General features: G+C 52.7%; 2 protein-coding genes across 9 annotated transcripts; one reads left to right on the top strand and one right to left on the bottom strand.

Moving 5' to 3' along the window:
- Nucleotides 1-2,682: 2,682 nt before the first annotated feature.
- LOC122394568 (glycerol-3-phosphate dehydrogenase, mitochondrial-like) lies at nt 2,683-27,843 on the top strand. 8 transcript variants are annotated; one of them, XM_043391538.1, is made up of 3 exons: nt 15,761-15,781; nt 16,773-16,801; nt 23,900-27,843. In XM_043391538.1, exon 3 carries the CDS (start codon nt 23,970-23,972, stop codon nt 26,094-26,096), a length of 2,127 nt encoding a protein of 708 aa, XP_043247473.1. In that variant the 5' UTR covers nt 15,761-15,781; nt 16,773-16,801; nt 23,900-23,969; the 3' UTR covers nt 26,097-27,843. The 8 variants fall into 8 exon arrangements, with proteins under 8 accessions (XP_043247478.1, XP_043247476.1, XP_043247475.1 ...); XM_043391539.1 differs by having other exon boundaries at nt 15,764-15,805; XM_043391543.1 differs by lacking the exons at nt 15,761-15,781; nt 16,773-16,801 and adding an exon at nt 2,683-2,776.
- LOC122394564 (uncharacterized protein K02A2.6-like) lies at nt 3,244-10,099 on the bottom strand. Its single transcript, XM_043391530.1, has 4 exons — nt 10,039-10,099; nt 8,684-9,174; nt 5,504-8,434; nt 3,244-3,252 (listed from the first exon to the last, which is right to left on the bottom strand). Exons 1-4 carry the CDS (start codon nt 10,097-10,099, stop codon nt 3,244-3,246), a joined length of 3,492 nt encoding a protein of 1,163 aa, XP_043247465.1.
- Nucleotides 27,844-27,937: the final 94 nt, after the last annotated feature.

Below are 27,937 nucleotides of genomic sequence, written 5' to 3'. Positions count from 1 at the left end.
TGAGTATATGACAGAGATGCCGGCTTTCTCCCAGGAAACTGACGAAACACATCGCTGCAGTGCAGGTGGTCGGGTAGTAGGAACTAGGAACTGCCAACTCTGTCAGCCGGAAGGGCGCCAGGCCAGCTCGACCCGTGCACTGCCACTGTGACGCAATTACTCTGCCTGGAGACCCGTTCAGATATCGAGTAGCAGACTCGTTCTATATAACTAGTTGCCGGCAGCGCTCTTGCGTTGCCTTGGGCCAGAATTGGAGGAACGGTACTGAGGGCACCTATGACAGGTAACCCGCGACCGCCTGGGGGGGGGGGGGTCGGATCTGACCCCCACCCCCCTCCGTTTTTCTTGAATAACTCATGAACCGCTTACGCTATCTACTTGAAACTTGGCATACTTTCTCCCCCATCAATTTGACGTCTCCTGTGCAATTTTTAAGAAACAATTTTCAAAAAATTTGAGATATATCGATTTTAGTGATGTAACTACATGGCGTTTTCAGTCACAAAAATGGTAAATATTTAAAAAATCCCCAAAAATCGCGGTTTTAAGCAAATTGCAAATTAAGGAAAGGAATAGACGCAGCTCAACGAGTTCTTTAAAGTGGCTATCTCGGATTTTCCATAAAAATGCGTTTTTTAGGTACCTCTAAAAATTAAAAAAACTATAATTTTTGGAAAACATCCAATAAAATCCAAAATTTGGGAATTTCCAAAAAAAACGAATATATGCTATAGAGCTCTATTAGAACATTAGATGTCCCAAATTTCAACTTTCTATCTTGATTTTTGACCCCCAAATTGTAAAAAATAGCTCCAACATGCATAGGGCATGGTGACGTCATAAGCATTTTCGTGAATTAGAGGCACTTCTGAACATCGCATGTGAAAACAAATGGCACCACTAGATTCCTGGGACAAAGCTCGTCTAGAAAAGTGCATTTTTAAGTCAAAAATAAAAATTGAAAAATTGACTTTTTTCTTGGCCCTCGTTTAGTTATGTATGGTATAAACGATTTTTTATGCTTTCAATGCACACTTATCCCCAGCACAGTGACTTGGGGTCACATATAACCATCACCATCGGATTCGGCGTGAAAAATAAGCCATAAAACTGTGTCGCACGCCCATGTAGCAGAAAGTGAAAACCGTGACCTTTCGTGACCTGACCTGACCTTGACCCGTACTTAGTATGACCCCTATACGCACATGGTACCTTCACTAGGCCTTTGAGGTCATTTTTGGTGAGTTTCGAGCAGCAGCTATCGATTCCGCTGTCCGTAAGACTAATCATGCAAAACCCCTGAATTTGACCTTTGACCTGACCTTGACCCGAAAGTTGACCTCAATCTTAAAATCTTAAGAGTGCTTTGGGAAGGTCTCGTAGAGACCTTTTGAACGCCGCCTCGCGGGGCTCGATACGACCATTGGTTCTCGAGATAACAGGGGGGGGGGGGTCGGATCCGACCCCCCCCCCAGGCTGTCGTGGGTACGGAAATAGCCCAGGCGGTGCCGGGGTAATAGGTACCTATGACAGAGTTATCGACGCCCCTCCGGCCCGCCGCCCAGGTCTAAAACGGTCCAGTGCTGACTGCTGGTTGTTATTTTGATCGGCCAATCTAAGGTTGTTTGATAAGCATATGGACCAAAAAGGTCATAAAAAAATGTTGCAGTTCAGTACCAGCAGGATCCAGGGGCTATAAACTCGTAGCTATAAACGCCGCTTCGAAACAGAAAAGCTACTGAAGCGGCGTTTATAGCTACGAGTGATACCAGGGTTGGTTTCATGAAGTGGGCAAAAGCAGCGGCGTTGTTTGGCATTTTAAACATCCACATATGAATTGTGCAACACCTGTGTAAACTAGGTATACAATGTGGCTATTCTCTTATGATTCTTTTAGGATATTTTCTCTTTATCAAAGGAAATGTAACCTCATTGTCACTGGTCACATGCTTGTTTAAAAGTGTATGTAAAAATCAAAACGATTGAACTGTGATATTTGCTCGATGTGTGCCTCTTGCTCTCCTTTTTAGACGCTGATGACGGTGATTTAGCCGAAACGCGTTCGTCTATCATTTTTGTTCCGTGTTATTATAAAAAAGAAAACATTTGCAAAAAATGTGCGGTATTCTGTCTCAAAGTTGTTGGGGCACCGCCCCCACGGCCCCAGAGTTGGGTGGGGGGCAGGCTGCCCCCACTGCCCCCCCCCCCCCCGGTTCCCGCGCTTATGGTAGGATCGACCACCAATAGCTTGAAAGCAAATAAAAAATATGTATATTTCACATCGAAGGCAATACCTAGACATACACATTACACCGTGAACACGTGCCTCAAACAAATTATATCCATTTTGCCGCCGTTTTTATGGACCGGTTTGTTCCTCACTTGTAATTTGTAAGTCGCGATTTCGGCCGAGGCGGACGTGCCAGTCGAGCTCCCTAACCCCACTACCTTATCCGTCCACAGCAGGGTCGGGGTCACCTGAGCGCGCGCGTACCACTAATTTCCCAGACACTCACACCACGTCAACGAGAAAGCAAGATGCGACTACCAAGGTCGCCTCCTCCCAGAAAACCTCAGCGAGTCACACAAGCATCTCAATCTGAAGCTTCGCCCAACCTGACGGACGTCGGCACGGAAACTGCGGCATCAGTCGTTGCGTCGCAAACGCCGCCATCGCATGTAAATCGCGTTGAGTCCGATGATGGCGATGTGGAGACGCGTGTAGAGGGTGCCGCCAGCGAGATCGTGGAAATCTTGTCAGATAAAGAAGGGCAAGGTAAGAAAAATGATGCTATGGAAATACCCTCGGATTCTAACGGAGTAACGGATGGGATCTTTCCCAGCCAGGTAACCGATAACGGAACCAATGACACAAACATGATTCGCAAAATTATCACTGATGTCGTCCCAGAAGTACGACGACTTGACAGTGAGGCATACAAACCATGGGGCTCCCGGTCTAAGAATGCAAGTCCCATCCCTGGGGTAGGGCCAGCATGCTCTCGGCCAGATCCGAATCCCTCTTCAAAGGACTCGGACAACCCTGATCTGTCGGTGTGCATGGGCGGACCAGGAAAGGCGGTATGTAACAGCAAAGTCAAAGATGGGGAGGGAGTCGGAGTGGAATGTGAGAGATGTGAAAGATGGTTTCACAGCAAATGCCAAGGACTGTCCAAAGGGGGCATCACAGCTCTAAACAAATGGCACGGCACACTGATATGGGTCTGTAATCGGTGCAAGAGTTCACTGAAACTGAAAGACAAAACGCAACGAGAGCCCGACAACGATCAGGTGTCAGATCTCATCCGACTTGAAGCAAAGATAAACCAGCTGGAGGCCATCGCCCGGCACACCACAAACACCCTCCGTGACTCAATCAATAATCAAGAGAAAATGTTCACCATGCAATGCAAGGTCCTTGACAAGTTGGAAGCCACATCAGTTGAGACCACGAAGCAACAAGTAACATACGCAGAAGCTCTGAAAGGCATCAGCACAGAAGTAGTGAAGCAAGTTTCCCAGAAAATGGAAAAGATGCCACAAGTAACCGTCCCAGTACAACGAAACCGCGAAGAGATCGCAGGCGTACTGGATGAAATCCAAGACAAAGAAAAACGCAAACTCAACGTCATCATCCACAACCTGCCAGAATCAACAGGGGACACTCACACTGACAAAAGGAAGGGTGATGAGGAAAAGTTCACTGGCATGGTAAAGGATAGTGGTGTCAATCGGAACTTGAATCTTCGGAATTCCGATTTTGTCCAATGTCCAATTCGGAATTCGGTTGGACAATGGCAGCAGGCTTTGGACAACTTTGGAGAATCGCTTGCTACACCTCAACATTTTCAAAAAGTATTCGTGTTTAACATTGATTGGCTATTAGAAAGCTCAGCTTTCGATATGATTAACACTTTTGAGCTTGTAACGGTACATGAAAAGCAAATTAAATAACAGTGTTGAGTGTAAACTATTGCGTAGGTGTCGGACATCTTTGGACAAATGGCTGGCTTGGACATTTTTGGACGGACAATCGACATAAGCATTGGACATTGGACGGACTTTGGACATACGTTTTCTGAAATTGACACCACTAGTAAAGGAGGGTTTGAAACTCGTAGTGAAATGTGCCAATTCGTACAGAATTGGCAAGAGGGTGGAGAACAAACCTCGGCTTCTACTCATTACCCTCACGAACATGGATGACAGGATGAACATCTTGAGGTCCGCTGCTATTCTAAGATCAACAACAGAGTGGGACAATGTGTATATCACCCCGGACCTCACATGGCAGGAACGTGAAAAGGCACGCACACTGCGGCAAGAGCTTGCCAGAAGGAAAGCCGCCGGAGAGAAGTTCCTACAGATCAGGCACGGCAGGATAGTACCTGTTATAACGTGAGCTCTTTATTCACAACCAAAGCCGCATTGCGTTATACTTCCTAGAGCGCCAAACACCGATCGCTACTACCACAACCGCGCTCCGCGCGGGCCGGCGGCCGACTGCTCTCGAACCCCGCGTCTGCGCGCCGGCGCCGCCAATGGCGTCGCCAGGCCCCCGGGCAGGGGGGAGCAACTGGCGTCGCCAGGCCCCGGGGCAGGGGGGGAGCAGCTCGCGACACCACACCCTGCCGCCCTTAAAACGGAACACATTCACTTTAACCTGCCGCCCTTAAAACGGAACACATTTTAAACCGGAACGTGGAAACAAACACATTACGCGTCGGAACGTGGAAACAAACACATTACGCGTCGGAACGTGGAAACAAACACATTACGCGTCGGAACGTGGAAACAACACATTTTAAACCTCGGCGATCAGTCGCCTCGGGCACCTCCGGCGCCGAGCGGAACGGCGTTGCGAGGGGCCCTCAGTGTCCCCGCCGCCCCTGCCGCCGCCGTCACCGCCACCGCCGGTGTGACTGTAGCCGCTGAGGTCACCGGTATCACCGCCGCCGCCGAGGTCACCGGCACTACCGCCGCTGCTGACGGCATCACCGCCGCCGCTGAGGTCACCGGCACTACCGCCGCCGCCGGGGTCACCAGCACGGCCGTAGCCACCGGGGTCACCGGCATCCCCGCCGCCGCCGAGATCACCGGCACGGCCGAGGCCGACTGCTCCCCGGTCACAGGCCTGACCGGCGACGCCGGCGCGGCTGCCGTCACCGAGGCCATTGGCGCGATCGTCTCCGACAGGGCGCCCGGCGCTGCCGCCGGCGCCACCAGCCCGGTCACCGCCGGTCGTCGCTCTGACGTCACCGCCGGTCGTCGCTCTGACGTCACCGCCGGTCGTCGCTCTGACGTCACCGCCGGTCGTCGCTCTGACGTCACCGCCGGTCGTCGCTCTGACGTCACCGCCGGTCGTCGCTCTGACGTCACCACTGGTCGCCGCTCGGACACTACCGCCGGTGGCCGCTCTGACGTCACCGCCGGCGCTGTTCCCTGGGTCCGCCGCCGCCGCCAACAGCTGGTCAACGTGGCGCGACCAGATCACGTGTCCCACGTCCACTTCATACGACACGGGACCGGGGCGGGCGACCACCGTGCCGCGGACCCACTTCTGACGACCGTCATACGAGCGGGCCCACACTGTAGCTCCCACGGCGAATTCCCTGCTCCGTCCGCCGGCCGTCTCACGCTGCCGGTCCCGAGCCGCCTGCAGAGCTGTCTCGGCGCTCGGAACCATGAGGTTCATACGAGTGCGGAGGTTCCGCCCGAACAGCATCTCAGCGGGAGTCCGTGCGGTCGCGGCGTGGGGCGTCACTCTGTACGCCATCAGAACTCGGGCGAGCGCCAGTTCCATGCCTCCGCTGTCGTCTGCTGCCAGAGTCGCCTTCAGTGAGTTTTTTAGCGAGCCGACCGCTCGCTCCGCCATCCCATTAGACGATGGGTGATGGGGCGCCACTCTGACATGTCGGATCCCGTTAGAGCTGGCGAACTGGGCGAATTCCTGGCTCGTGAACTGTGGGCCATTGTCCGTTACCAGCACCAGTGGTAGTCCGAGACGAGCAAAAACCGTCCTCATCACCGCTACGGTCCGCTCGGACGTGGTCGTCTTCATTGGGATCATTTCAGCCCACTTGGAGAAACTATCCACCATCACCAGGAACCAGGTGCCCTTCAGAGGTCCGGCAAAATCGGCATGCACCCGCTGCCACGGGCCGTCCGTCGGCTCCCACGGGTGCCGTGTCGCCTGCGGCGGCTCAGCTCGCTTTGAGACGCACGCCTGACACCCGCGAGCCAGCGCCTCCAGCTCAGCATCGAGTCCCGGCCACCACACAAAGCGCCTCGCCAGCTGCTTCATGCGAGTGCAGCCGAAGTGACCCTCATGCAGCTCCCGCTTGACGGTGTCGCGCAGGCTGCTCGGGATGACGACTCGGCCGCCCCAGAGCAGACAGTCGGCCTCAGTCGTCAGCTCCTCTCGGCGATTCTTGAAGGGAGCCAGGTCCGGGTCCACCACCGCCGGCCAGCCCGATCGCACCGCCGCCAGAGCGCGGGCGAGCGCCGGGTCTCGGCGCGTGGCCACTGCTATCTGCTGCGCGGTCAGACACGGCCCCTGCTCGGCGATGAACATTACGCCGCCTCCGCCGTACGCCGCCTCCTCTTCTGCCGACAGCCGGTTCTCCGCCTCGTCCGGCACCGACAGACGGGACATCGTGTCCGCCAGCCTCATGTCCTCCGTCCGGCGCAGCTCGATCTTGTACTGATACGCCGCGAGCTGCAGCGCATACCTTTGCATGCGAGCCGCCGCCAGAGATGGCAGCTCACGGTCCGGGTTTAGGATCCTGGAGAGCGTCCTGTTGTCGACCACCAGGGTGAACGGCCGACCAAACAGGAACTGGTGGAACCGCCGCACTCCGAACGAGACGGCTGCGGCTTCCCTCTCCACTTGGGCGTACTTCCTCTCCGTCGGAGTGAGCGTTCGGGAGGCGTACTGTACCGGCCTCTCGAGCCCCTCGGGCGTCACTTGCATCAGAGCCGCTCCGACTCCTGTCGCACTGGCGTCCGTGACGAGCCGCAGCGGCAGCACGGGGTCGTACCGCATCAGGACCGGCGCCGTGGACAGCATGTCCTTCACACGGCGCACTGCCGCGGCGCACTCCGCCGTCCATGCCCATTTGACGCCCGTCTTCAGTAGCGCGTAGAGCGGCGCTAGCACGGTAGACAGGTTGGGCAGCAGCCGCTGATAATAGCTGACTGACCCGATCAGAGATCGCAGCTCCTGCACGTTCCGAGGGTCAGGTGCTGCTGTGACGGCCGCCGTCTTCTCTTGCACCGGGCGCAGACCCGCCTCAGACAGTCGCCAACCGAGATACACCACTTCTCGGACTCCGAACTGGCACTTCTCTTTCTTGAGGCGGACGCCGTTGTCCTTCAGCCGCTCCAGCACCCGGTCCAGCCTGTCCATCAGCTCACGGTCACTGTCGGCGCCGATCAGCACGTCGTCCAGGTAACAGACGACTCCTGGAAGACCATCCAGCACCTGGTCCATGATCGCCTGGAACTGCGCTCCACAGGTGCTGATCCCGTACGGGAGACGGTTCATCCGCATCGCACCACGGTGTGTGGTCACGGTGGTCATCTCTCGGCTCTCTTCGTCCAGCTCACACTGGAGATAGGCGTTCCTGCAGTCCAGCTTGCAGAACTTTTTCCCTCGTATGCTGGCGAATAGCTCCTCCGGCGTGCGCATCGGATACTTCAGAGGCTGCAGCTGCGGGTTCACCGTGATCCGATAGTCCGCGCACAGCCGCACGCCGTCCTTCTTGGGGATGGGTACGAGCGGCGTACCCCATCCGGAGAAGTGTCCAGGAGGCACCTTCTCGGCGATCCCTTGATCCAGCCACTTGTCGAGCTCCCGCTCGATATCTTGCTGTAGCGCAAACGGCACCGGTCTGGCGCGTCGATAGACCGGTTTGGCGCCTTCCTTCAGTCTGAGCGCCACCTTCACCGGGATTCTGCCCAGTTCTTCTTTGAACACCTCACGGTGTTTGTCCATCACCTCCTTCAGCGTCGGCTGAGTCGCCACCGGGCACACGTTCAGCGTCTCCAGACCCGACGCCGTCCTCAGCGCCTTGATCCACTCTCGTCCCATGAGAGGTCGGTGAGAGCCCATGTCGGACACGACGAGTCGCAGCCGTGTCGCTCGGCCGTCCGTCTCCACGTTGACGTCGGCCTCGCCTCGCAGACGGATTTGCTGGCCGGTGAATGACGTGAGGTGCAGCTCACTCGGCCGCAGCGTCAGACCGGGGATGTGAGTCTCCGCGCTGATTATAGTCACCGGTGAGCCAGTGTCGATCAGCATGGTGAACTCCTGGCCGTTCACCCTGACCGTCGCCCACTCAGCTGCGGCTGGCTGCACGGCGCTGACTTGCCAGTCAGCCTGGTCGCCGTCCTGAACCAGCTTCACGCCAGTTCGCTGTTTGCCGCAGTCACGCTGCAGATGCCCACGCTCTCCGCACCGATAGCAGCGCGGCGCGCCGGCCCGCCATGGCCGCGCGCCGGCCTGCCGCGGCTGCCCGCTGTCCTGCCGTGGCTGCCCGCTGTCCTGCCGCGGCTGCGCACCGTCCTGCCGGGGCCGCGCGCCGGCCTGCCGCGACTGCGCGCTGGGACAGTGGCGCCGCCAGTGGCCCCGGCCGCCACAGCGGAAGCACGTGCCTGGCCCCGGGGGCTCGGTCGGCCTGACCCTCTCCGTCCGCTGCGGGCGTCGCACCAGGTGAACTGCCTCCCCGTCCGTCTCGGCCGGCGCCGGCGCCCCTGACAGCCGCGTCGTCAGATCCATCACGTCCCTGTGCGCCCGTGCCGTCCGCCGGACGTCCTCCAGAGAGAGGTCGTCACCCTTTAGCGCCGCCTCCCGGACCAGCTTCCTCTGTAGCTCACCTCGGCTGCCCAGGACGCATCGGTCTCTCAACTCACGGTCCACCTGCGCCGGCTCGTAGCCGCAGCGCAGGATTTGCGTCCGTAGTCTGCCCAGGAACTCCTCCAGACTCTCTTCCTGCTCCATTTTCATCCCTTGAAACTTTCCTCTTTCCGCCACCACATTATTCTTCGGCACCAGATACCGTGTTAGCTTCCTTTTCAGGCGAGCAAACTCGTCTTCTCCCTGTCTCTCGGCGTCCTCCTCAGGCAGTGAATCGCTGACATCGGCGAGGTCCGGGCCCACCAGGTGCAACAGGACTGCACACCGTCTCGCAGGCCCTTGAATGTCAACAGCGATCATATACCGCTCCAATGCCCGGAGCCACTTTTCAAAGTCCGTGCCTGGACGGTACGGCACCGCAGACACTATCTGCATCCCCGTTGGATCCATCGTGCCGCCGCCCTCTCACCAGCACGTCGTTTCTCCGGTCGGCTCGCCGCCGCTCCACCGTCGGCCCGCAGCCGCTCCACCGTCGGCCCGCGGCCGCTCCACCGTCGGCCCGCAGCCGCTCCACCGGCGGCCCGCAGCCGCTCCACCGGTCGGCCCGCAGCCGGGCGTCACCGCTCACACCGGCCGGTCACCGCACACGCCGGTCGGTCACCGCACACGCCGGTCGGCCACCGCTCACGCCGACCGGTCACCGCTCACCGCGCCGCCCTGCGCCTGTACTTGGCGCTGCAGCTGCGGTTTCCCGCGCTTTTCTCGACGGGGGCGTCACGTGGTAGTGACGTCACACGCACGTCACCGCGCGCGCATGCGCACTCGCCCCACACCGCCCGGCCGCGCGCCAGCTTCCCGCCGAAATTACCCGCTTCGGGGACCAGGCGCCTCAAACCGCATTGAGGCCCTCTCCGCCGCACCGATCGGCCAATCACACGCGCTACCACAGCTGCGCGTCACCCCCGGCCGACCAATCAGCGTGCAGGACGCCGACGCATGCGCCACGCACACCACACTGCCGAGGCATCATGGCCGCCACGAATTTCGGCGATCACATGGGAAACCCTGCCAGGACAACGGCCGCCGCGCGACAGGCACACTACCAGCAGCAGCGCGAAAATAAAAATACTAAGCAATACTAAGCACTAAGCATTCGTACTAAGCAACGTTTGCGCCCTCACCGTCCGTGGCCTGTCCGCCCTCGCTGACCACCGCGCACTGATCACTGGCCCGTTTCGCCATCACTCGCAATCACAGCTCCAAGGCTTCACCTTGATCTGATCCTCGTCGCCAGGATGTTATAACGTGAGCTCTTTATTCACAACCAAAGCCGCATTGCGTTATACTTCCTAGAGCGCCAAACACCGATCGCTACTACCACAACCGCGCTCCGCGCGGGCCGGCGGCCGACTGCTCTCGAACCCCGCGTCTGCGCGCCGGCGCCGCCAATGGCGTCGCCAGGCCCCCGGGCAGGGGGGAGCAACTGGCGTCGCCAGGCCCCGGGGCAGGGGGGGAGCAGCTCGCGACACCACAGTACCCGTTCCAGAGGATAAACGACACCCCACTAGCAGGACCTCAGTGACTCATACCCCTACTCAGTCAACAGGATTCCAACCAGTGACACAGAACAGCAATGGGAACACTGATGATGCACAGCCACCAGCCCAACACTATCAGGCTCCACCTGGACCTAGCTGGGTCCGCAGTACCGATCTACTGTCAACCACCCAGCACCCACAGGCCACACCTGCTGCTGGTATGTTACCATCTCTCCGTACCCTGGCTCCCGAACTCAGCGGAGTTGAGCAGCCAGCTCAGCCGGCAGACAGCAGAAACCAGATCTGACTAGGCAATGAGGATATGCGCAAGGCCAAGAGGTACAAGGCTCTCTATACAAATATTGATCAATTTGTAAATAAGAGGGATGACCTCGGCATGATGGTGGCAAATGACATACCAGACTTCATTCTTCTTACTGAGATTATTCCCAAGGCCCAGGTGCACCCCATCCCCCTCGCCACCCTCAACATCCCTGGGTATAATCTGTACCTTAACTTCGACCCTGCGGCTAACAACCTGGGCAGTTGTGGACAAAGAGGAGTTGGTATTTTCACCAAATTACCAATCAAAGCTACTCTGGCAGCATTCCCAACATCCCCACAAGTGGAGCAAGTCTGGCTGCAAGTTCCACTCCAACCTCCTGAGCAGCTTCTTGTGGGGTGCGTTTACCGGAGCCCTGGCGCCCATGGACCATTATCAACCAAGCATCTAGTAGAGCTCTTCAACCTCTGCTCATCAAGCAAGAACACACAAATTGTGATTGCGGGGGACATGAACTTTCCCCAGATTGACTGGGTCAACAGCTTCTCGAATGCTCCAGATGGCCACTACACACACCACTTTATCGAAGGCATACAGGAATGCGGTCTCATCCAGCACGTGACTGAGAAGACGCGGTACAGAGACGGGGTGCTGCCTAGTGCTGTCGACATCATTCTGAGCAATGAAGAGGGGCTTGTCCAAAACCTCACTTACCATCCTCCCATAGGCAACAGCGACCACGTGGTACTTCGATTCGACATGATTGGCTACGAACAGATTACTGACCCAACTACGCCCCGCCTCAACTACCACAAGGGTAACTACGCCCTCCTGAATGAACACATTAGGAACACGGTGTGGGACAGACCTGTTCCTCCTGACCCTCACCAACGTTACGAGTCCTTCAAGAAGACACTGACCCGCTTGACTGGGTCATGCATACCAAAATCGTGCCCAGCTAGCTAACGGCGGAGCATCTACATGAACAGGGAAGCGATGCGCCTGAAAAAGAAGAAGCGGGAGCTCTGGACCACCTACACCAAGTCGCTTGACGTCCTTCACCTTGCTCGCTACAAACGCTGCAACAACGACCTGAGGCGACTCACCCGAAACCTTAGAACGGAGCTGGAACTCAAGCTGGCATTGGACATCAAGTCCAATCCCAAAGGATTCTGGCGGTACGCTTCCTCGCGCACTAAGACAAGGACTGGCGTTGAGAATCTCCGCACAGGAGCAGGCGAATTGACGGCCAACGACGACGAGAAGGCACAAGTGCTCAATACATACTTCAGCTCAGTCTGCACGGACGATGACCTTCGCCCCATCTCCACCGCACACGACGGCACCTACAGGGGACCAGAAATCGAGGATGTTGTCGTCACCGCTGACCTAGTGAGACTGAAGCTGCTCCACTGGCGGATCCAGGCTTGCGTTTTGGGGGGGGCCAACTCATGCGGAGCCAAACCTAGGGTACCCCCAAATCCTGTTTTCTCATCGGATTTAGGCCACTTATTTTTCGTCACAGCTCTGCCACTATTAATTTTTTTTTTAACTAAAAAGAAAAATATATAAATCGTAGTCCACCCGACCCATGCCTTTATATTACTTTGTGAACACTTACCATTGCTTTTGTCGAGCAGTTAACCCGCTTCGAGTCAGTTCTTGGGTCCCTTTGCGGGCCGGGAGGTGGTAAAACACCCCCAGTCTAACTCGGCTGCTGGGCCACGCACTGATTGAACTATGTTTTATTATCGTTTGGGGGAGGGGCAAACGGGCCACTTTAGGCCTCTGGGAAAGGGGCATGGCCCTAAATGCCCCCTCCCTGGATCCGCCAGTGTAAGACACCATTGGAGCTGCAGTTGGGTACCTCAGACGTCAGGGTACGCCCTCAGATGCATAGGACTTGCGTGGAGACCTCTTATGCTGTATTGGACTGAAAGGACCCAAAGGAGCCCGTCTAGGGCTCCCGGAGAATGGAGATAGACGTGGGCACTCAGGAGCCCGCCAGAGCCCCCAATGAGGGATAAGTGAGGGATACCAAGTGCCTGCAATTGCATATTGCATAAGCCATAACGCCTTTACAAATCAATATATTATGTATCAGTGGCAGATACAAGGGGGGCCACATGGGTCATGACCCCCCTTGGTGCCCGGGGGCACCACCGGCCAAGCAGGGGCACCACCGGCCTAGCAGGAGCACCACCAGCCCGCCAGGGGCACCACAGGCCTAGCAAGGGCACCACGGGCCTGTGACGGGTCCCACAGGCTTGTCAGGGACACCCCAGGTCTGTCAGGGACACCAGAGACCTGCCAGGGGCACCACAGGCCTGCCAGGGGCACCACCGGTCTAGCCTTTACAAATCAATATATTATGTATCAGTGGCAGATCCAAGGGGGGCCACATGGGTCATGACTCATGACCCCCCGTGGTGCCCGGGTGGTGCCTGTCAGGGGCACCACCGGCCTAGCAGGGGCACCACCAGCCCGCCAGGGGCACCACAGGCCTAGCAAGGGCACCACGGGCCTGTGAGGGGCCCACAGGCTTGTCAGGGGCATCCCAGGTCTGTCAGGGACACCAGAGACCTGCCAGGGGCACCACCGGCCTCGCAGGGGCACCATGGTCCTGTCAGGGGCCCTGCCGGCCTCGCAGGCATCACGGCATCACGCAGGGGCACCTTGGGCCTGTCGGGGACATCACGGGCCTGTTGGGGGCGCTTTAGGCTTGTCAGGGGCACCGCAGTCCTGTCAGGTCCCAGGGGCATCAGCAGCCTAGCAGGGGCACCCTAGGCCCGCCAGAGCCACCACAGGCCTGCCAGGGTCCAGGGGCACCACAGGCCTAGCAAGGGCACCATGGACCTGTCAGGGGCACCTCAGGCTCCCGTGCCCCCCCCCCCCTGGATCGGCCAGTGATGCCACACCACGCGAAACACCGCCAACTACCAGCTGCCGCGCCATAAACACGTGCCAACAACAGTCTTTTTTTAAGGTCGACTCCTCTCGCGCAACTTTTGACTGACCCTCACTGCTACCATATTGCTTCCATATTATGCTGCGGAAAGCTTTACTTCACCAAGTGGCTAAAAACCTCCATCAAGGTATATTTTCTTAGCATTTTTTCGGACGTTTTGGGGGGGGCCAAACCGGCCACTTTAGGCCTTTGGGGGGGGCCATGGCCCCCGTGGCCCCCCCCTGGATCCGCCAGTGCAAGCAGCTAAAGACGTCATCTGCGGCCGGGCCAGATGGTCTTCACCCTCGCGTCCTCCACGAGATCAGGGACTCGGTATCCAGCGAGCTTGCATCAATCTACAGGGAAACACTCGACACTGGAGTCCTACCAGAGGATTGGTCCCTGGCCGATGTAATCCCTATCTACAAGAAGGGCAGCAAGGACAATCCGAACAACTACAGACCCGTCAGTCTGACGTCGATACCGTGCAAAGTCATCGAATCGATCATCAGAGACGAGATCACGGACCACCTCAAAACCGAAGACCTCATCTCCGACGCCCAGCACGGGTTCCGCCCGGGCAGATCGTGCGCCACGCAGCTGCTGATCGCCATTGAGGAATGGAGCAGGTTGATCGAACGCGGCCATCCCATTGACGTCCTCTATCTTGACCTCGCCAAGGCGTTTAACACTGTCTCGACACGGAGGCTTCTCCATAAGGTGGCAGCGCACGGAATCAGAGGGAAGCTGCTCCGATGGATCGAGGCATTCTTGGTGGGAAGGAAGCAGCGAGTGATTGTCGGCAACTCCCGTTCGGCTTGGATCCCCGTGCCGAGCGGAGTCCCGCAAGGTTCGGTGTTGGCCCCAACGCTGTTCCTGCTCTATGTCAACGACCTGCCTAGCGTCCTGAACTGCAATGTCAAAATTTTCGCTGACGACAGCAAACTCTACCAGGCCGTCCGAAATCCAGAGGATGCACTCTCCCTACAGTCCGACCTCGACGCCGCTACAAGGTGGAGTACGGATTGGCAGCTAAGTTTCAACGCTGACAAATGTAAGATCCTGCACATCGGCCGTCAGGCACTCAACCATGACTACTACATGAGTGGAACAGCGCTACAGGCGGTGACAGAGGAGAGAGATCTGGGAGTGATCGTCGACTCGGACCTGAAGTTCAGGCAGCAGGCAGCAGCGGCCGTCAGCAAGGCTTCGCGAATCATGGCGGTGATTCGTCGATCCTTCTGCCTGCTGGACCAGAAGACCCTGCCACTGCTCTTCAAGACGCTGGTGCGCCCACATCTCGAATATGGTAATATCGTCTGGGGCCCCTTCAACCGGACAGATCAGCTTCGTGTCGAGCGTGTCCAACGCAGGGCTACGAGGCTGGTTCGAGACATCCGCCACCTGCCATACGAAGCAAGGTTGAAGTCCCTGAAGCTGCCCTCGCTGCGATACCGACGTCGACGTGGGGACATGATCGCTGTCTTTCAACTGATACACGGGAAGCTGGATCTGAAGCCAGAAGAGTTCTTCGACAGAACACATGCCAGGGAAACCAGAGGACACCCGTGGCGCCTGGCCAAACCCCGAGCAACTTCACGCGTCCGTCGAAACGCCTTCTCAACGAGAGTCATCAACGACTGGAATGGACTACCGCTGGCAGTCGTGAGCGCCGACTCTCTCAACCAGTTCAAGAATCGTCTCGACAAGCACTGGGCCCATCTCCTATACACACCACCTACGTCCTATGAGCCCTAACATGATCCGTCTAGAAGCTCGACTGGACCGGTAGTTTACAGGCCTTTGGCCTCTCTAAATTCCGTTCAACTTAAGTAAGTAAGTAAGTAAGTAAGTAAGTAAGTCAAAACTAAGATAAACCAACCACAAAACAATGAAAATTAACGCTTACCGTCTTTTCGTCTTTCCTCAATGATCAGACGACAGACCGAGAAAAAATGTTTTTAAAAACTCTGTAACTTTTGTCTTCAACAAATCAGAGAACGAGAAGCCGAACAGCTATCGATCCTAGGTTGTTCCTCAATTTTGTCTGCTTTTTAGGCCCTCGAATCAACCGCTAGGTGTCGCCACTTTTCATACGCAACCTTGATTAGTTTGCTTGTTTGTTGCTGAACGCCGGTCTGTATGTATTATGTATTGTGTGTTGACTGTTGTGTTTGTGTGTATGTTGGGCAAACTAGACCTTTGGAATCAAAATATGGAGGCATCAAAAGATTGATTCCTTATGACCATATTTGGGCATAAATGCAGACCATTTCTAACTTACCAAACACTTAAAAATAAGAGAGTGTTTCAAGAAGGAGCATGCCTGATCTTGAACAGAAATGCTGGAAGTATCTCCTAAGCAAAATAATATTGCTCCTATCACAACAATTTGAATTCTATAGGTAGTGAAAGGAAATCAAGGAATTGATTCACTTTAAACAGATAATCATAATATTGATTCCCCGTCAGCTGGCTAATCATTATTTTGATTCACAGGTAATGTTAACAGATAGGCAACAATGACTTGCAAGAATACAGCATTTATCTTGCTATTATTCTCATTTAGTGGTATCCTCAGCACCACAACAGATACCTATAGCATTGTTGCACTTTACCTTCACTACATTTGATAACAATTCACAATTTTGAAATGTCAAGAATGCAAAAACTAAAGCAACAGGTAAAAACCATATAATAAATGTAAAAGCACTACAACAATGATAATAAGAGGTTTGAAAATTTCATTTTGCCATTTTACACAAATACTGATTGTTTAGTATGTGATTCATGATACAAAAATAACATACAGTGTGATTTCCTCAAAACAGCTTTTACGTGATGGACAGTGCCTCTGTCTTTTTCCCATTCACAAGGCCAAAGGGACAATTTCTTAGTTTTGAGGTAACACTTTTTGCAAACCTACCACATTTTTCTACCTTTTTAAAGAAAAATCTCACCGTCATGGGCCTTTTTTCAACCGTAACGATACATTTGAAGTCAAAAGTGTACCCAAATGAATCAAAAAATTGATTCCATGCCCATATTTGGTCATGGCTCCTCCCACCAGAATCAAATTATTGATGCCTCCATATTTTGATTCCAAAAGTCTAGTTTGCCCAACTGGTATTGATGTCCTGTCCTCAGTCCTAGAGTATATAAGTTGAATTGAGAAGGTATGTACCAAGGCTATGTAAACCGCATGTACCGTTTAGTTTAATAGTATTTGCTCAGCAAAACGTCACACGATCATAATAAGACAAAGTCAAAGTTGTAGCTTGAGCTCCAGAAAAATCCACAGCAATGAAACATTTTAATTAAGTCTCAATACAAATTTTTGTTTCAATTTGCATAGATACCTACCTGCCTACCCACTTAACAATTTGCTTATCTTGTACACAAGTTGTAATAGGATGTTTTAAATCACTTGCTGTGAATCTTGTGGACAATGATGGTTCCAGAAATGTGGTACCTTGACCTATTGTGTCGGAAGTTGTGAGGGATAGGCACCACACGAATACTCGGGCCGTACTATTTTCTGGACGATTTGCCAGCTGGCGATGTATGGTGGAGCTAGCAGAGCTTGTTATATATCAATGCCAGATACCAATAACTTAATATCTCAATCTATATTTTAATTTTTCTATGAGTGTCATTTTACGTGTTTGTGTTCAAGTTCATCTTCTACCGTGTTTATATCAATAAATAACAAAGCTATTGTACATCACCAGCTGGCCAGCCAGCCGATTTTATCCAGTTGTTAGCAAGGCCTCAATACCCCCACTTGAACAAATTTGATTACTTGAAGCTGGGCTCCAGGTAGGTTCAGACCCTTATGGGGATATTACTGATTTCAACCATGAGAAATAAGTATCAATTAATAAAATCAGTTGGGCTAACTAGGCTTGTTCAATCTAAAAGTGGACACATCATTAATTTGATTCTGATTCTGATGGGTGGGGTACTGACTACTGACCATGTATGGACATGTAATCAATTTATTTATGTAGTTTAGTGTGCTCTTGCCTTCAAATCATTATAATGACTGCACAAAAAAATGTTATGGCTTGCGAGCCAGCATCCAATAATTTTCAAAATCAAGTGAGCATTGTACAGGTCTCGCGAGATTAAGCGGTAGGTTTTGCACTTTTACATTTCCGGTTATATCTCAGAAACTAATCGATCTACGATGAAGCCATTTTACACGATCATGGCCGGCTTGTTACCCAACAAGTCGATCGCATCTTCAACACTTAAAAGCTTAAGACGACGAAGATATAGCCTGAAGTACACTAAATTTTCTAGGTGCAAAACCTACCGCTAAAACCCGCGAGACCTGTACATATTGGCCTTGGTGAACGACAAAATAGGGAGTCAATTTTAAAAATGTAAAAGCTGCTTTAAGAAACTCATCCTGTATCATTCTTGTATCAATTCATAAATCACATATTTTAGTTTTTTATTAGTCAGCAAAATGAAATTGCTTTAGCCTTGAGTTGTACCATTGTAATGCATTATTGGTTGTTAGTTGGTCGTCAGAAGTGGGGTTCCTCAAGGCTCAGTTCTGGGGCCCCTCTTGTTTCTGTTTGTGGATGATATTCCTTCTGTGGTCGACTGCTCTGTGAAGATGTTCGCTGGCGACACGAAGCTCTACCGAAACGTATCCAAGCGGCATGACAGAGACTCCCATTCAGAAGACGCTGAGGTTGTGGGGCTGGCTGTCGCTCAACAAAGAGCTGGCAGAGACCACTCCACTGAACACACCCAGCTGTCGATTGAAGAACAGCGTCGGAACACTAGTGGTGCCCTACCTGAGGTTGACGAGGAGGGAGAGGTGGCTGTCTCTCACTTCAGAGATGTCAGATACCACTCTGCCCGACCATCGTCCCCACAGCAGGTGCGAGACACAACGGCAGCGACAACTCTTCAAGGCGACATTGATGCCCTAGTGACATGGTCTGACCGGTGGCAACTCCCATTCAACGAAGGCAAGTGCAAGATCCTGCACCTGGGGAATAACAATCCCCGGATCAAGTACAGGGTGTCTCAAAAGTTCGCTTACACATTTCCCATGTCAATAAAGCATATAAGAACCGGCCAAAAATCTAAAGTTTTGGTGTCCGTGTGTACACTAGACAAATATGCATGCTTTGACAACTGATTCGGAAGGTTGGAAACCAAACCCTTTGCTGTATCTCCAAAAATATTTGCTCATACCGATATTCGTCACTCCGTCAGCTGCCGGAGGCTGATAAAAGGTTACCAGATTTCAAGCTCTTGTAGGGGAATCCGCTGCAGTTTCTGCGTCGGATTTAGGTTTGACGAGCTCCCCGGCAACATCCGCTTCTCCCTGAAAGCCGACAGCTTGCATCGACACCATCCGTGAGTATTTTGTAGGTCTTCTCTGGCGCTAACTCCTTCATGAATGACTGGCGCCGACTTCCCAAGCACCATTTTTCTTTTCAAAACAACCCCATTCCTGAACAAATGGGAAGTACCAGGGGCCAATTTTTCGCAGCATATCGTAGCAGAATGTGTCGGCCATCTGTTTCTTAGACACATTTTGCAAATTTTGCAAATCCCGAACGCTCGTAATTCCCAACGCCAAGACCTTCGCTGGGTTCCGGAGTGTTTTCCTCAGGAGAGGTTCTGCTTTGTAAACGGCCAAAACCTGTCCATCGTGCGGTTTTGTCCGGATTTTGTGTGTAAAAGAAAGCTATTTGCTCCAGATCTGCCTCTTGAAACTTCGTTAGATAAAACTTTACATTAATTGACACTTTTGGAGGGTCACTTGTCCTCAGCATTGACGATTTTCGCATTATTTTCCCTCAAAATTTAGCGTTATAGATATTATAAACAATTTTAAATGATATTTTGTCTTTATTTTATGATGACCTGCAATTTTTGAAACTGGGTAACCTCTGTCTGTGAGCTTCTAGTCAGTTTTCAATAGTTAGGACTGCATTTTCAGCTGCTTTCCGGAGCACGAGTCTGCTGCGGTACAAGGGTCGTTCAAAGCGCTGTTAGTCTCGCATGGCTTTGTCCTTCAAAAAATTTAGCCACCGTTTTTATTAGATGACCAACATGTTGTACTCATCCTCGCCGACACTTTGCCATGTGTCATTTCCGACCTAACCATTCCCATTACTCGTGAAGCAGAGTTTCTCAGCCGACCCGAGTATGCGACCTCCATTTTCATGCCTGATCCATGGTCAGAGGTGAACCCTTTTTGTGAGCTCATGAAGGGTCGAATGCGCTTGAAAACGATGAAGCTGCTTGAGGAAGGTTGTTACCAATGCCCATGCAAAATTTCGACTGTTAATTTCTTGTTGATTCAGAATTATTGACAAAAAAGCATGGCTGGTACCTGTAAGCGAACTTTTGAGACACCCTGTACACCATGCGAGAAGTCGACCTAGAGGCGGTGGAAACAGAGCACGACCTCGGTGTCCATATCGACTCCTTGCTAAAGTTTCGCAAACAAGCCACCACTGCTGCTGCGAAGGCCAATCAGATCTTGGCAGTCATCAGGCGCTCCTTCGAACTTATCGACGAATTCACACTCCCACTGCTATACAAGACTCTGGTGCGCCCACATTTAGAGTACGGAAACTTGGCATGGGGCCCGTTCAATCGGGCCAACCAACTCCTGATTGAAAAAGTCCAAAGGAGAGCAACACGCCTGGTAGCTTCCATCAGACACCTCCCCTACGAAGAACGTCTACGAGTGCTAAAGCTGCCTTCATTGTTCTACCGCCGACGACGAGGTGACATGATCCAAATGTATCAGCTGTTTCATGGAGGGGTCGACCTGTCTCCTGAGGATTTCTTTGCGGCTGCCACTGACAATCGTACCCGAGGCCACTCGATGAAAGTCCAGAAGCCCAGAGCGGAAACCAGGCCAAGAAGACAGTCGTTTAGCGTGAGGGTCGTCAATGACTGGAACAGTTTACCCCCAACGGTCGTCGGCGCTGCCTCAGTCGATCAATTCAAATCAAGACTGGACGCCCACTGGGCAAACATCAGGTAGGTCTGATACCTGATAGGAGTTAGAAAGGTCCCACCTGATACGAGCTCGATGAGAGCGGTTCCCTACAGGCCAAGTGGCCTCAAAATTCCGATCATATTAAGGTAAGGTAAGGTATTATTATTTATTTTAGGTTTTCCTAACCCTTTTTCGGATCTTGACAATGTGAAATTATTAATTTTGATCAAATGTCATGAAGGCAGTATACAACCAGGCCTAGTGCTGAGGATGCCACTTTTTGAGAATGATAGCAAGATTGATGGTAAATTCTTGCAAGTCATGATTGCATCCATATTCAGTATGCACTCTATTTGTGAATAAAAATAGCCAGCTACTTGTGGTCTGTAGAATCAATATTTTGATTCTCCTTTACCAGTCAGTCAAGTTTTTGATTGCCTATTTTTGTTTATAAATCAGAGTATGATTTTAAAAGCAAGAATTTTGTGTTCAGTAGACAGCTTAAATATTTTTATGCAATATTAAGATCATTCCCGGCGTCAAAATAACGGTTTCCATATTTCCCCATTGACTAATGGTGAGGTCACGTGACCGACCTGACCTCATCTAACCTTTAAGAAATATCCGAGATAGGTATTTATGTTGTAAGACCTCTGTAGGATATTAATTAGCCTCTGCCGTCAGGTCAATAACCGTTTAACCCGCGCCCTGCTGGGGGGGGGGGGGGGTGATTGAACATCCCCCCTTGTGGTTTTTCGCGAATATCTCAAAAACGGTGGCGCGGAGCGCCGCCGTTTTTGGTACACCTTATCATACATCAATTCTACACATGTTGTGAAAATTTCAGACCAAGATCATTCAAGGTCAGGTCACCAGGTCACTTGAAGTGACCTCACCTCATAAAAAGTTTCAATGTCTGCTATAGCTACACCGAGTGACCGATCGCTTTGAAACTTTCAGAGATTGATAAGGGTAACAGTATCTATAAAATATATATCACGGAATTTTGATATCGGTGACCTTAGGTCAGGTCAATTTTGCGACCTCTCCATTATAAGTCAATGGGAGAAAATTGAAATGCGCCTCTTTTGGACGAAAGACATTATAAACACTCCCAAACACTGAATTACAAGTGGTATAGACACACTTGACATTAAAATGGTGTCCGTGACCCCTGTTTATGCCCTGAGGTCATCTTAGGTCACGAATGGTATCTAACAGTTTTTCGCAAATAACTTTTGTTAGAGGCATGCAAGAGCGATGAAAACGCCTTAGATGTGTTCAGCTCGACGATACGGATCGACTGATATGCAACATGACCCTTTCCGGTCAGGTCATGACCTTGACCTGAGGTCAAATTTTCAAGTTGACCTTTCAAGGTCAAGTTATAGTTCATTCGATGCGTCTTGACGAGAGGAACACGATGCCGGTAAAAGTAAGCTCGTACAAGGCTTGGGTCAAAAGTTATTGCAGAAAACTGTTTCCGAAAAACGGCTATTTTGGTGTATATACTCTGGCTATTTTTGCAGTTTTTGCCCCCTGAAACCAAAACCTTTGACGTTAGGTCAAATCTGAGAGAATTACTCAGAAAGGGCGTTAATAAGGCTATCGAATGCGCTTTTCTGTGGCGCTGTAGCTTTATTGGTTCCCGAGTTATGCGTTGGCTTCCTGGAAATTGTCGCCATTCGACCTAAAAATCGGCGAAATTTTGCCTTCAATGACCTCTGGTGACCTGACCTTTGACCTGACCAAAAAATCGACTGAAGTGATTTCGTCATTATTTTTTACGCTCTTTCGAGCGCCGCCTTCCGCGTATCGCTACGTGGCCCAGGAGCCGAGTTACAAGGGGGTGTTCAAACACCCCCCCCCCCCAGCAGGGCGTGGAAATCCATGACCCCCAGCCGGGCGCGGGTTAAGAAACAAATTTCTCAGAAATTTCGTACTTGTCCTATGCCGGCTGTAACACCTTCGTCTTTGAAAGGATATGCGTTTTGACACACTGTTGTAGGCTTTCACTCTCTGTCGGTAAATGTGTTGTGCATGCTAGATAAATTGAATATTTTTTCCTCACATTTAAGCAAGTGGATTAAGAGGCTTGCATTTCTCGGGCATATTGTGCACTTTAATCGGTAGGCACTAAAACGGTCAGACCGTAGGCATGATGATAGCGCGTTTGCTGTGACCCAGTTAGATAATGACACGTGGTGACTACTGCACTTTCATCACTGCTCTCTGAACACTTCAGGTTTATCATTGGGTGTTGCAACATGCATTGGTCTTATCCTAGCACCATGTGGAAAGTAACACGCACTGGCGGTATTTTTCCGTGCTCACAGCTCGTGAGACTTAACCCGCGCCCCGCTGGGGGGGGGGATGAATCTGCAGGAATCGAGACTTAATAAAAAGAATATACGAGATTTCACTTCGTCTTTTAAATGGCTACCTCGTTGATCTGACCTTGACCGGGCCTGTGACGTTCTTAGGCGACAAAATTTGCTCTTTGGGTCCGTCTTGTAGAATGCTTTCGATTGCCGTTTTCCTTGTCTTTCTACGACCAATCGTTCGAAAATGTAACAGGGGGCAGAATCTCCTCCCTCTCCCCCCCCCCTCCCAGCGGGGCGCGTAAGGGTGACAAATGATTAAGGTACCTATTTGTGGTTACTATTGGTGGTAAGTTTTCTCATTGTTTTTATTATTGGGCAGACGGCATCATTAAGATCGGAACAAATTTAAGAACGAGGAAGCTTCACGGTGTATGTATGCGAGCCAATAGCGATGTATTGGGGATGCGTGCCACGTTAAAATCTTAACCGTTCCATGCCTAAGTGGAACAAAAACGAAACATCAGACCATTTATCGCTGTTTTTTACATTAGGAGATATTTTCAAATGTGACATAGCTTCTCAGCATTCTTCTTTCAATACGCATAGCAAAATGTAGAATGATCGAAGCAGGCTGCCAACACTCAACAGTGTCCCAGCACCCACAGTATCGTGCAACTCCGCCCATGACGCGGTTTACGCAACACGGATCAATAACCACTTCTCTGCAGGGACAGTCAGCTGGCTAGTGTTGCGCAATCAGACGCCACTGCAATCTCGTTGTCCATTACATTGGACGTCACGGGAATCGTTAGCATAAACCCAGGCCCCAGGGAAGGGTCGAACTGACTGCGCTGTGCATTAGACCCGGCCCAAACTGGTTTCTCACGCCACCGTCCTCGTTAACGGCTCATTGATTTTTAAAACGACTGCGTAGACTAACCGTTCCTTACGTTTCGTGTCCGCAGACAACACGAGCAAGCGGGCGACGCTGCGCGCTGCGTTTCTGGCTCCAGACTGGGCGGCTGCTGGTCCAGCATGTCCACCCTGCTTCGTGTCACCTCCGCCGGCTGCGGCGTCCTGGCCGTGGGCGTGCTGGCAGCGCGCAAGTCGCGCCGCCGGCCGCCGCCGGCCCCTGCCACTGACGTCCAGCGCCGGTTCCACGGCCCGTTGCCCACCCGCGCCGAGCAGCTGGAGCGCCTGCGCAGCGAGCAGTTTGACGTGCTGGTGGTGGGCGGCGGCGCGACCGGCGCCGGCTGTGCCCTGGATGCCGCCAGTCGCGGCCTCAGCACCGCCATGATCGAGATGGACGACTTCGGCTCGGGCACGTCCAGCAGAAGCACCAAGCTGCTGCACGGAGGTGTGCGCTACCTACAGAAGGCCATCATGAACCTGGACCTGGAGCAGTATAGGATGGTGCGGGAGGCGCTCAACGAGCGTGCCAACCTGCTGGAGATCGCGCCGCATCTGTCCTACCCGCTGCCGATCATGCTGCCCGTCTACAAGTGGTGGCAGCTGCCATACTTTTACGCCGGAATCAAAATGTACGATATCGTGGCCGGCTCCAAATGTCTCAAGTCGTCCTACATTCTCAGCAAGCGCAGTGCGCTGGAGCTGTTCCCGATGCTGAAGACGGATGCCCTAGTGGGAGCGATCGTGTACTATGACGGACAGCACAACGACGCCAGAATGAACACCGCCATCGCCATCACCGCCGTGCGGCTTGGAGCGAGTGTCGCCAACCACTGTCGCGCGGTGGAGCTGCTGAAGGAACCCGGGGAGAAGGGAGGGGAGCCGCGAGTGTGCGGCGCCATCTGCGAGGATGTACTGACCGGGGAGCGGTTCTCGGTCCGAGCGCGGTGTGTCATCAACGCCACGGGACCGTTCACTGATTCCCTGCGCCAGATGGATGACCCCAAGTTGAAGGAGATCTGTGCGCCGTCGGCAGGCGTGCATGTGGTCCTTCCCGGATATTACAGTCCCGACTCGATGGGTCTGCTTGACCCGTCGACCTCCGACGGCAGGGTCATCTTCTTCCTGCCTTGGATGAAGCACACCATCGCCGGCACCACCGACTCGCCGTGCGAGGTGACGCCCAACCCGACGCCCAGCGAGGAGGACATCGCCTTCATCCTCGGCGAGGTACGCAACTACCTGAGCCCCGAGATCGAGGTACGTCGTGGCGACGTGCTGTCTGCGTGGAGCGGCATTCGACCGCTGGTCTCGGACCCCAACCAGCCCGACACGCAGAGTATCGCGCGAAACCACATCGTTCACGTGTCGCCCTCAGGTCTGGTCACCATCGCCGGCGGCAAGTGGACTACGTACCGCTCCATGGCTGAGGAGACCATCGACACCGCAGTCCGCGCCACCGGCCTGAAGCCCAGCTCTGGCTGTCGCACCCAGGGCCTCCTCTTGGAGGGCGCTCACGACTGGACGCCCAACATGTACATCCGACTTGTCCAGGACATGGGCTTCGACCCGGAGGTGGCCAAACACTTGGCGGATACCTACGGAGACCGTGCCTTCGCCGTGGCGAAACTGGCGGCGCTAACTGGAAAGGCGTTCCCGACGGTGGGTAAGCGACTTGAGGAGGAGTTCCCTTACCTGGAAGCGGAGGTGCGCTACGCTGTGAAGGAGTACGCCGCCACCGCAGTGGACGTGATCGGACGTCGCCTGCGGCTGGCGTTCCTCAACAATGTCGTCGCAGAGCAGGTGCTACCTCGCGTAGTTGAAATTATGTCCGAGGAGCTCGGCTGGAACGCTGCGGAGAAACAGCGTCAACACGAGCAAGCGTTGACGTTCCTGCGTACAGAGATGGGTCAGATGGTGAACCAGGAGTCGCGCCTGCAGGTGCCCATTAGCCTGACCGTTCGAGAAGTACAGGCGTACACCCGCCGCTTCCAGGAGCTCGACCGCGAGAAGAAGGGCTTCATCACCGTGAACGACTTGCGCCAGGAGTTGGAGGACATGCCCGGAGCTCACATTCACAACATGCTCTCCGAGGCGGACCCGGCGCACCACGGCTGCGTCGACCTGGCTACCTACATGCAGATTATGGCGGGGCTGAAGAGAGGCACTCCTCGTGGCACCCGCGCACGTCAGAAGGATGCCGGGAGCGACAACGTTCGGATCCCCGTGGAAAGAAGCGGTGGTGGCGTGTGACCAAGATGCCAGTGAGACCAAGTCTGCAGAGCTGACACTTTGCGATGAGTGAATGACGCGGGTGGAAATTGAGTAACTGAAAAGATGCCGGATATGATAAGTAACTAGATCTGTTGAAATGCAAATTATTAATATGCTTCAGTGAAGCAATCATTGAGGCTTAAAGCAATCGTGCAATTGAAGTTCTTTGCGGGAATGAAATACTTCATATAAAATAACAATTGTGATATTTTACTTTTTATTGCAGTGAATGAAACTAAAAATATTTGTATTCGCGTGGGCACATAAAAAGCAGGAATAGTGGAAGCATGTCGGACAAGCTACTTGTGTTACAAATGGAAAGGGTAACTGAATTGCGCGGTTGATGTATGGTTGACTAGTGTTTACATGTTCCCGAAATGACATTAGCAATGCTTGGTGGTAATGCTGCTAAGTGCACTGATCCAACACGTTTCTGCAACGACCTGTGGTGATATAGGATCACCCTCTGCCAGAGTTGGATGTAGAAAGCAAATCAAAACTACTAGTTACTGACGAAGTGGTGCGGGGCCCCGGGGGTCGTGGTAGTCCCCCGTTCACCTTCACTTACCGACTGCGGAGGTCACACTCGAGGGCCACGGCCCACTGACTATCTGGGCCGTGTTGACCACTGTAACACCGCCGTTCAGCGCTGCGCGTCACTGATACGCCTCAACGAACACCGTGCTCTGGCGACTGGCGACTTCAACCATGCGCGACCATGCGAGCTACATCAACCATGTCACCGAAACACTGGCGGGCGTACCGCCAACTGTGACAAAGACATAATTCGGCACTAAACATTTGTGTGCGTGTGCGTAAGTGGTTACTTTCGCCCAAGAGGAAGCTAAGTAAGCGTTTTGTTGTTGCTGCATGCTTACCTGTCTTCCATTCTGTCGAAGGAGCGCGGTGATGGCTGATGCTGAGTGGTCCCATGGATCATGTAGGTAGTCTTGAAGACACTAGGAAATTGGTCAAGAAAACAGTGGCTGGGATACTAGTGTCATGATTGGTTTTGTTTACCTTACTACCCGTGCTCTTGCTGTTGTGAGATAGCGTGTTTGTGAGTTGTGATTGGTTGCTCACAAAACTTAAGTTCTTCACATGAGAGAGCGGGTTTGTTCTTGTTTCTGTTCCTTACCTAGTAATTTGCTTTTTGTGTTACGGTTTTTATTGGGTTTCGATAAATCTAATAGTTTTATCGGAAACAGTTTGTGACGTTTCTCCATGTCATGGATCCGGTGCTGCCCTCGGCTTTTCATGTCAAATTGTGCTGCTTAGTGTTCACACGCTTGGTAGTTGTAAGCGCGCCGAGGGCTGTTGTGGCGTTTTCCAGATGGATTTTATGTGACGGTACTGGTATGAAGGACTAGTCAGTCTTATCTAATTTATAAAATGCGTCGTTCTGATCGTATTCAAAAAACAACGAAGTTACGGGAAATGTGCGTTTTTCAGTATTACGTTTACTAAGAATTGGATGAATGCGTTCTACTGTAATTTTGTAGTGATATGCACTTGCCGTTTGCCGATATTATCTTCAAGACATCTGTTGTCAAAAACCTAAGTTTGTCCCACGTTTGAACTGAGAAGTGTGGCTAGGTATGCAGAAGAAAAGAATGATAGCCCTGTTTGAGCGCATCTATTAGACCCTTTCGTAATGCCGACCCCCATCGCGAATGCTGCATCTCGCGCGGTGTTGCTGCAAATACACTGCATTTACGTGACAAAAGTGTGGGCTTTGGTATTCAATGGAACGAGCTGTGAACAGGAAGGAGAAGCTTGGGAGCACTGGCCATCCTACTTGCATCCCTTCACCCGTGACA

This window comes from Amphibalanus amphitrite, unplaced genomic scaffold (genome assembly GCF_019059575.1).
Source record: "Amphibalanus amphitrite isolate SeventyFive unplaced genomic scaffold, NRLGWU_Aamphi_draft 000599F_arrow, whole genome shotgun sequence".
NCBI lineage: Eukaryota > Metazoa > Arthropoda > Thecostraca > Balanomorpha > Balanidae > Amphibalanus > Amphibalanus amphitrite.
Note: the sequence above shows the minus strand (reverse complement) of the source record. Positions and strands in the feature narration are given on the sequence as shown.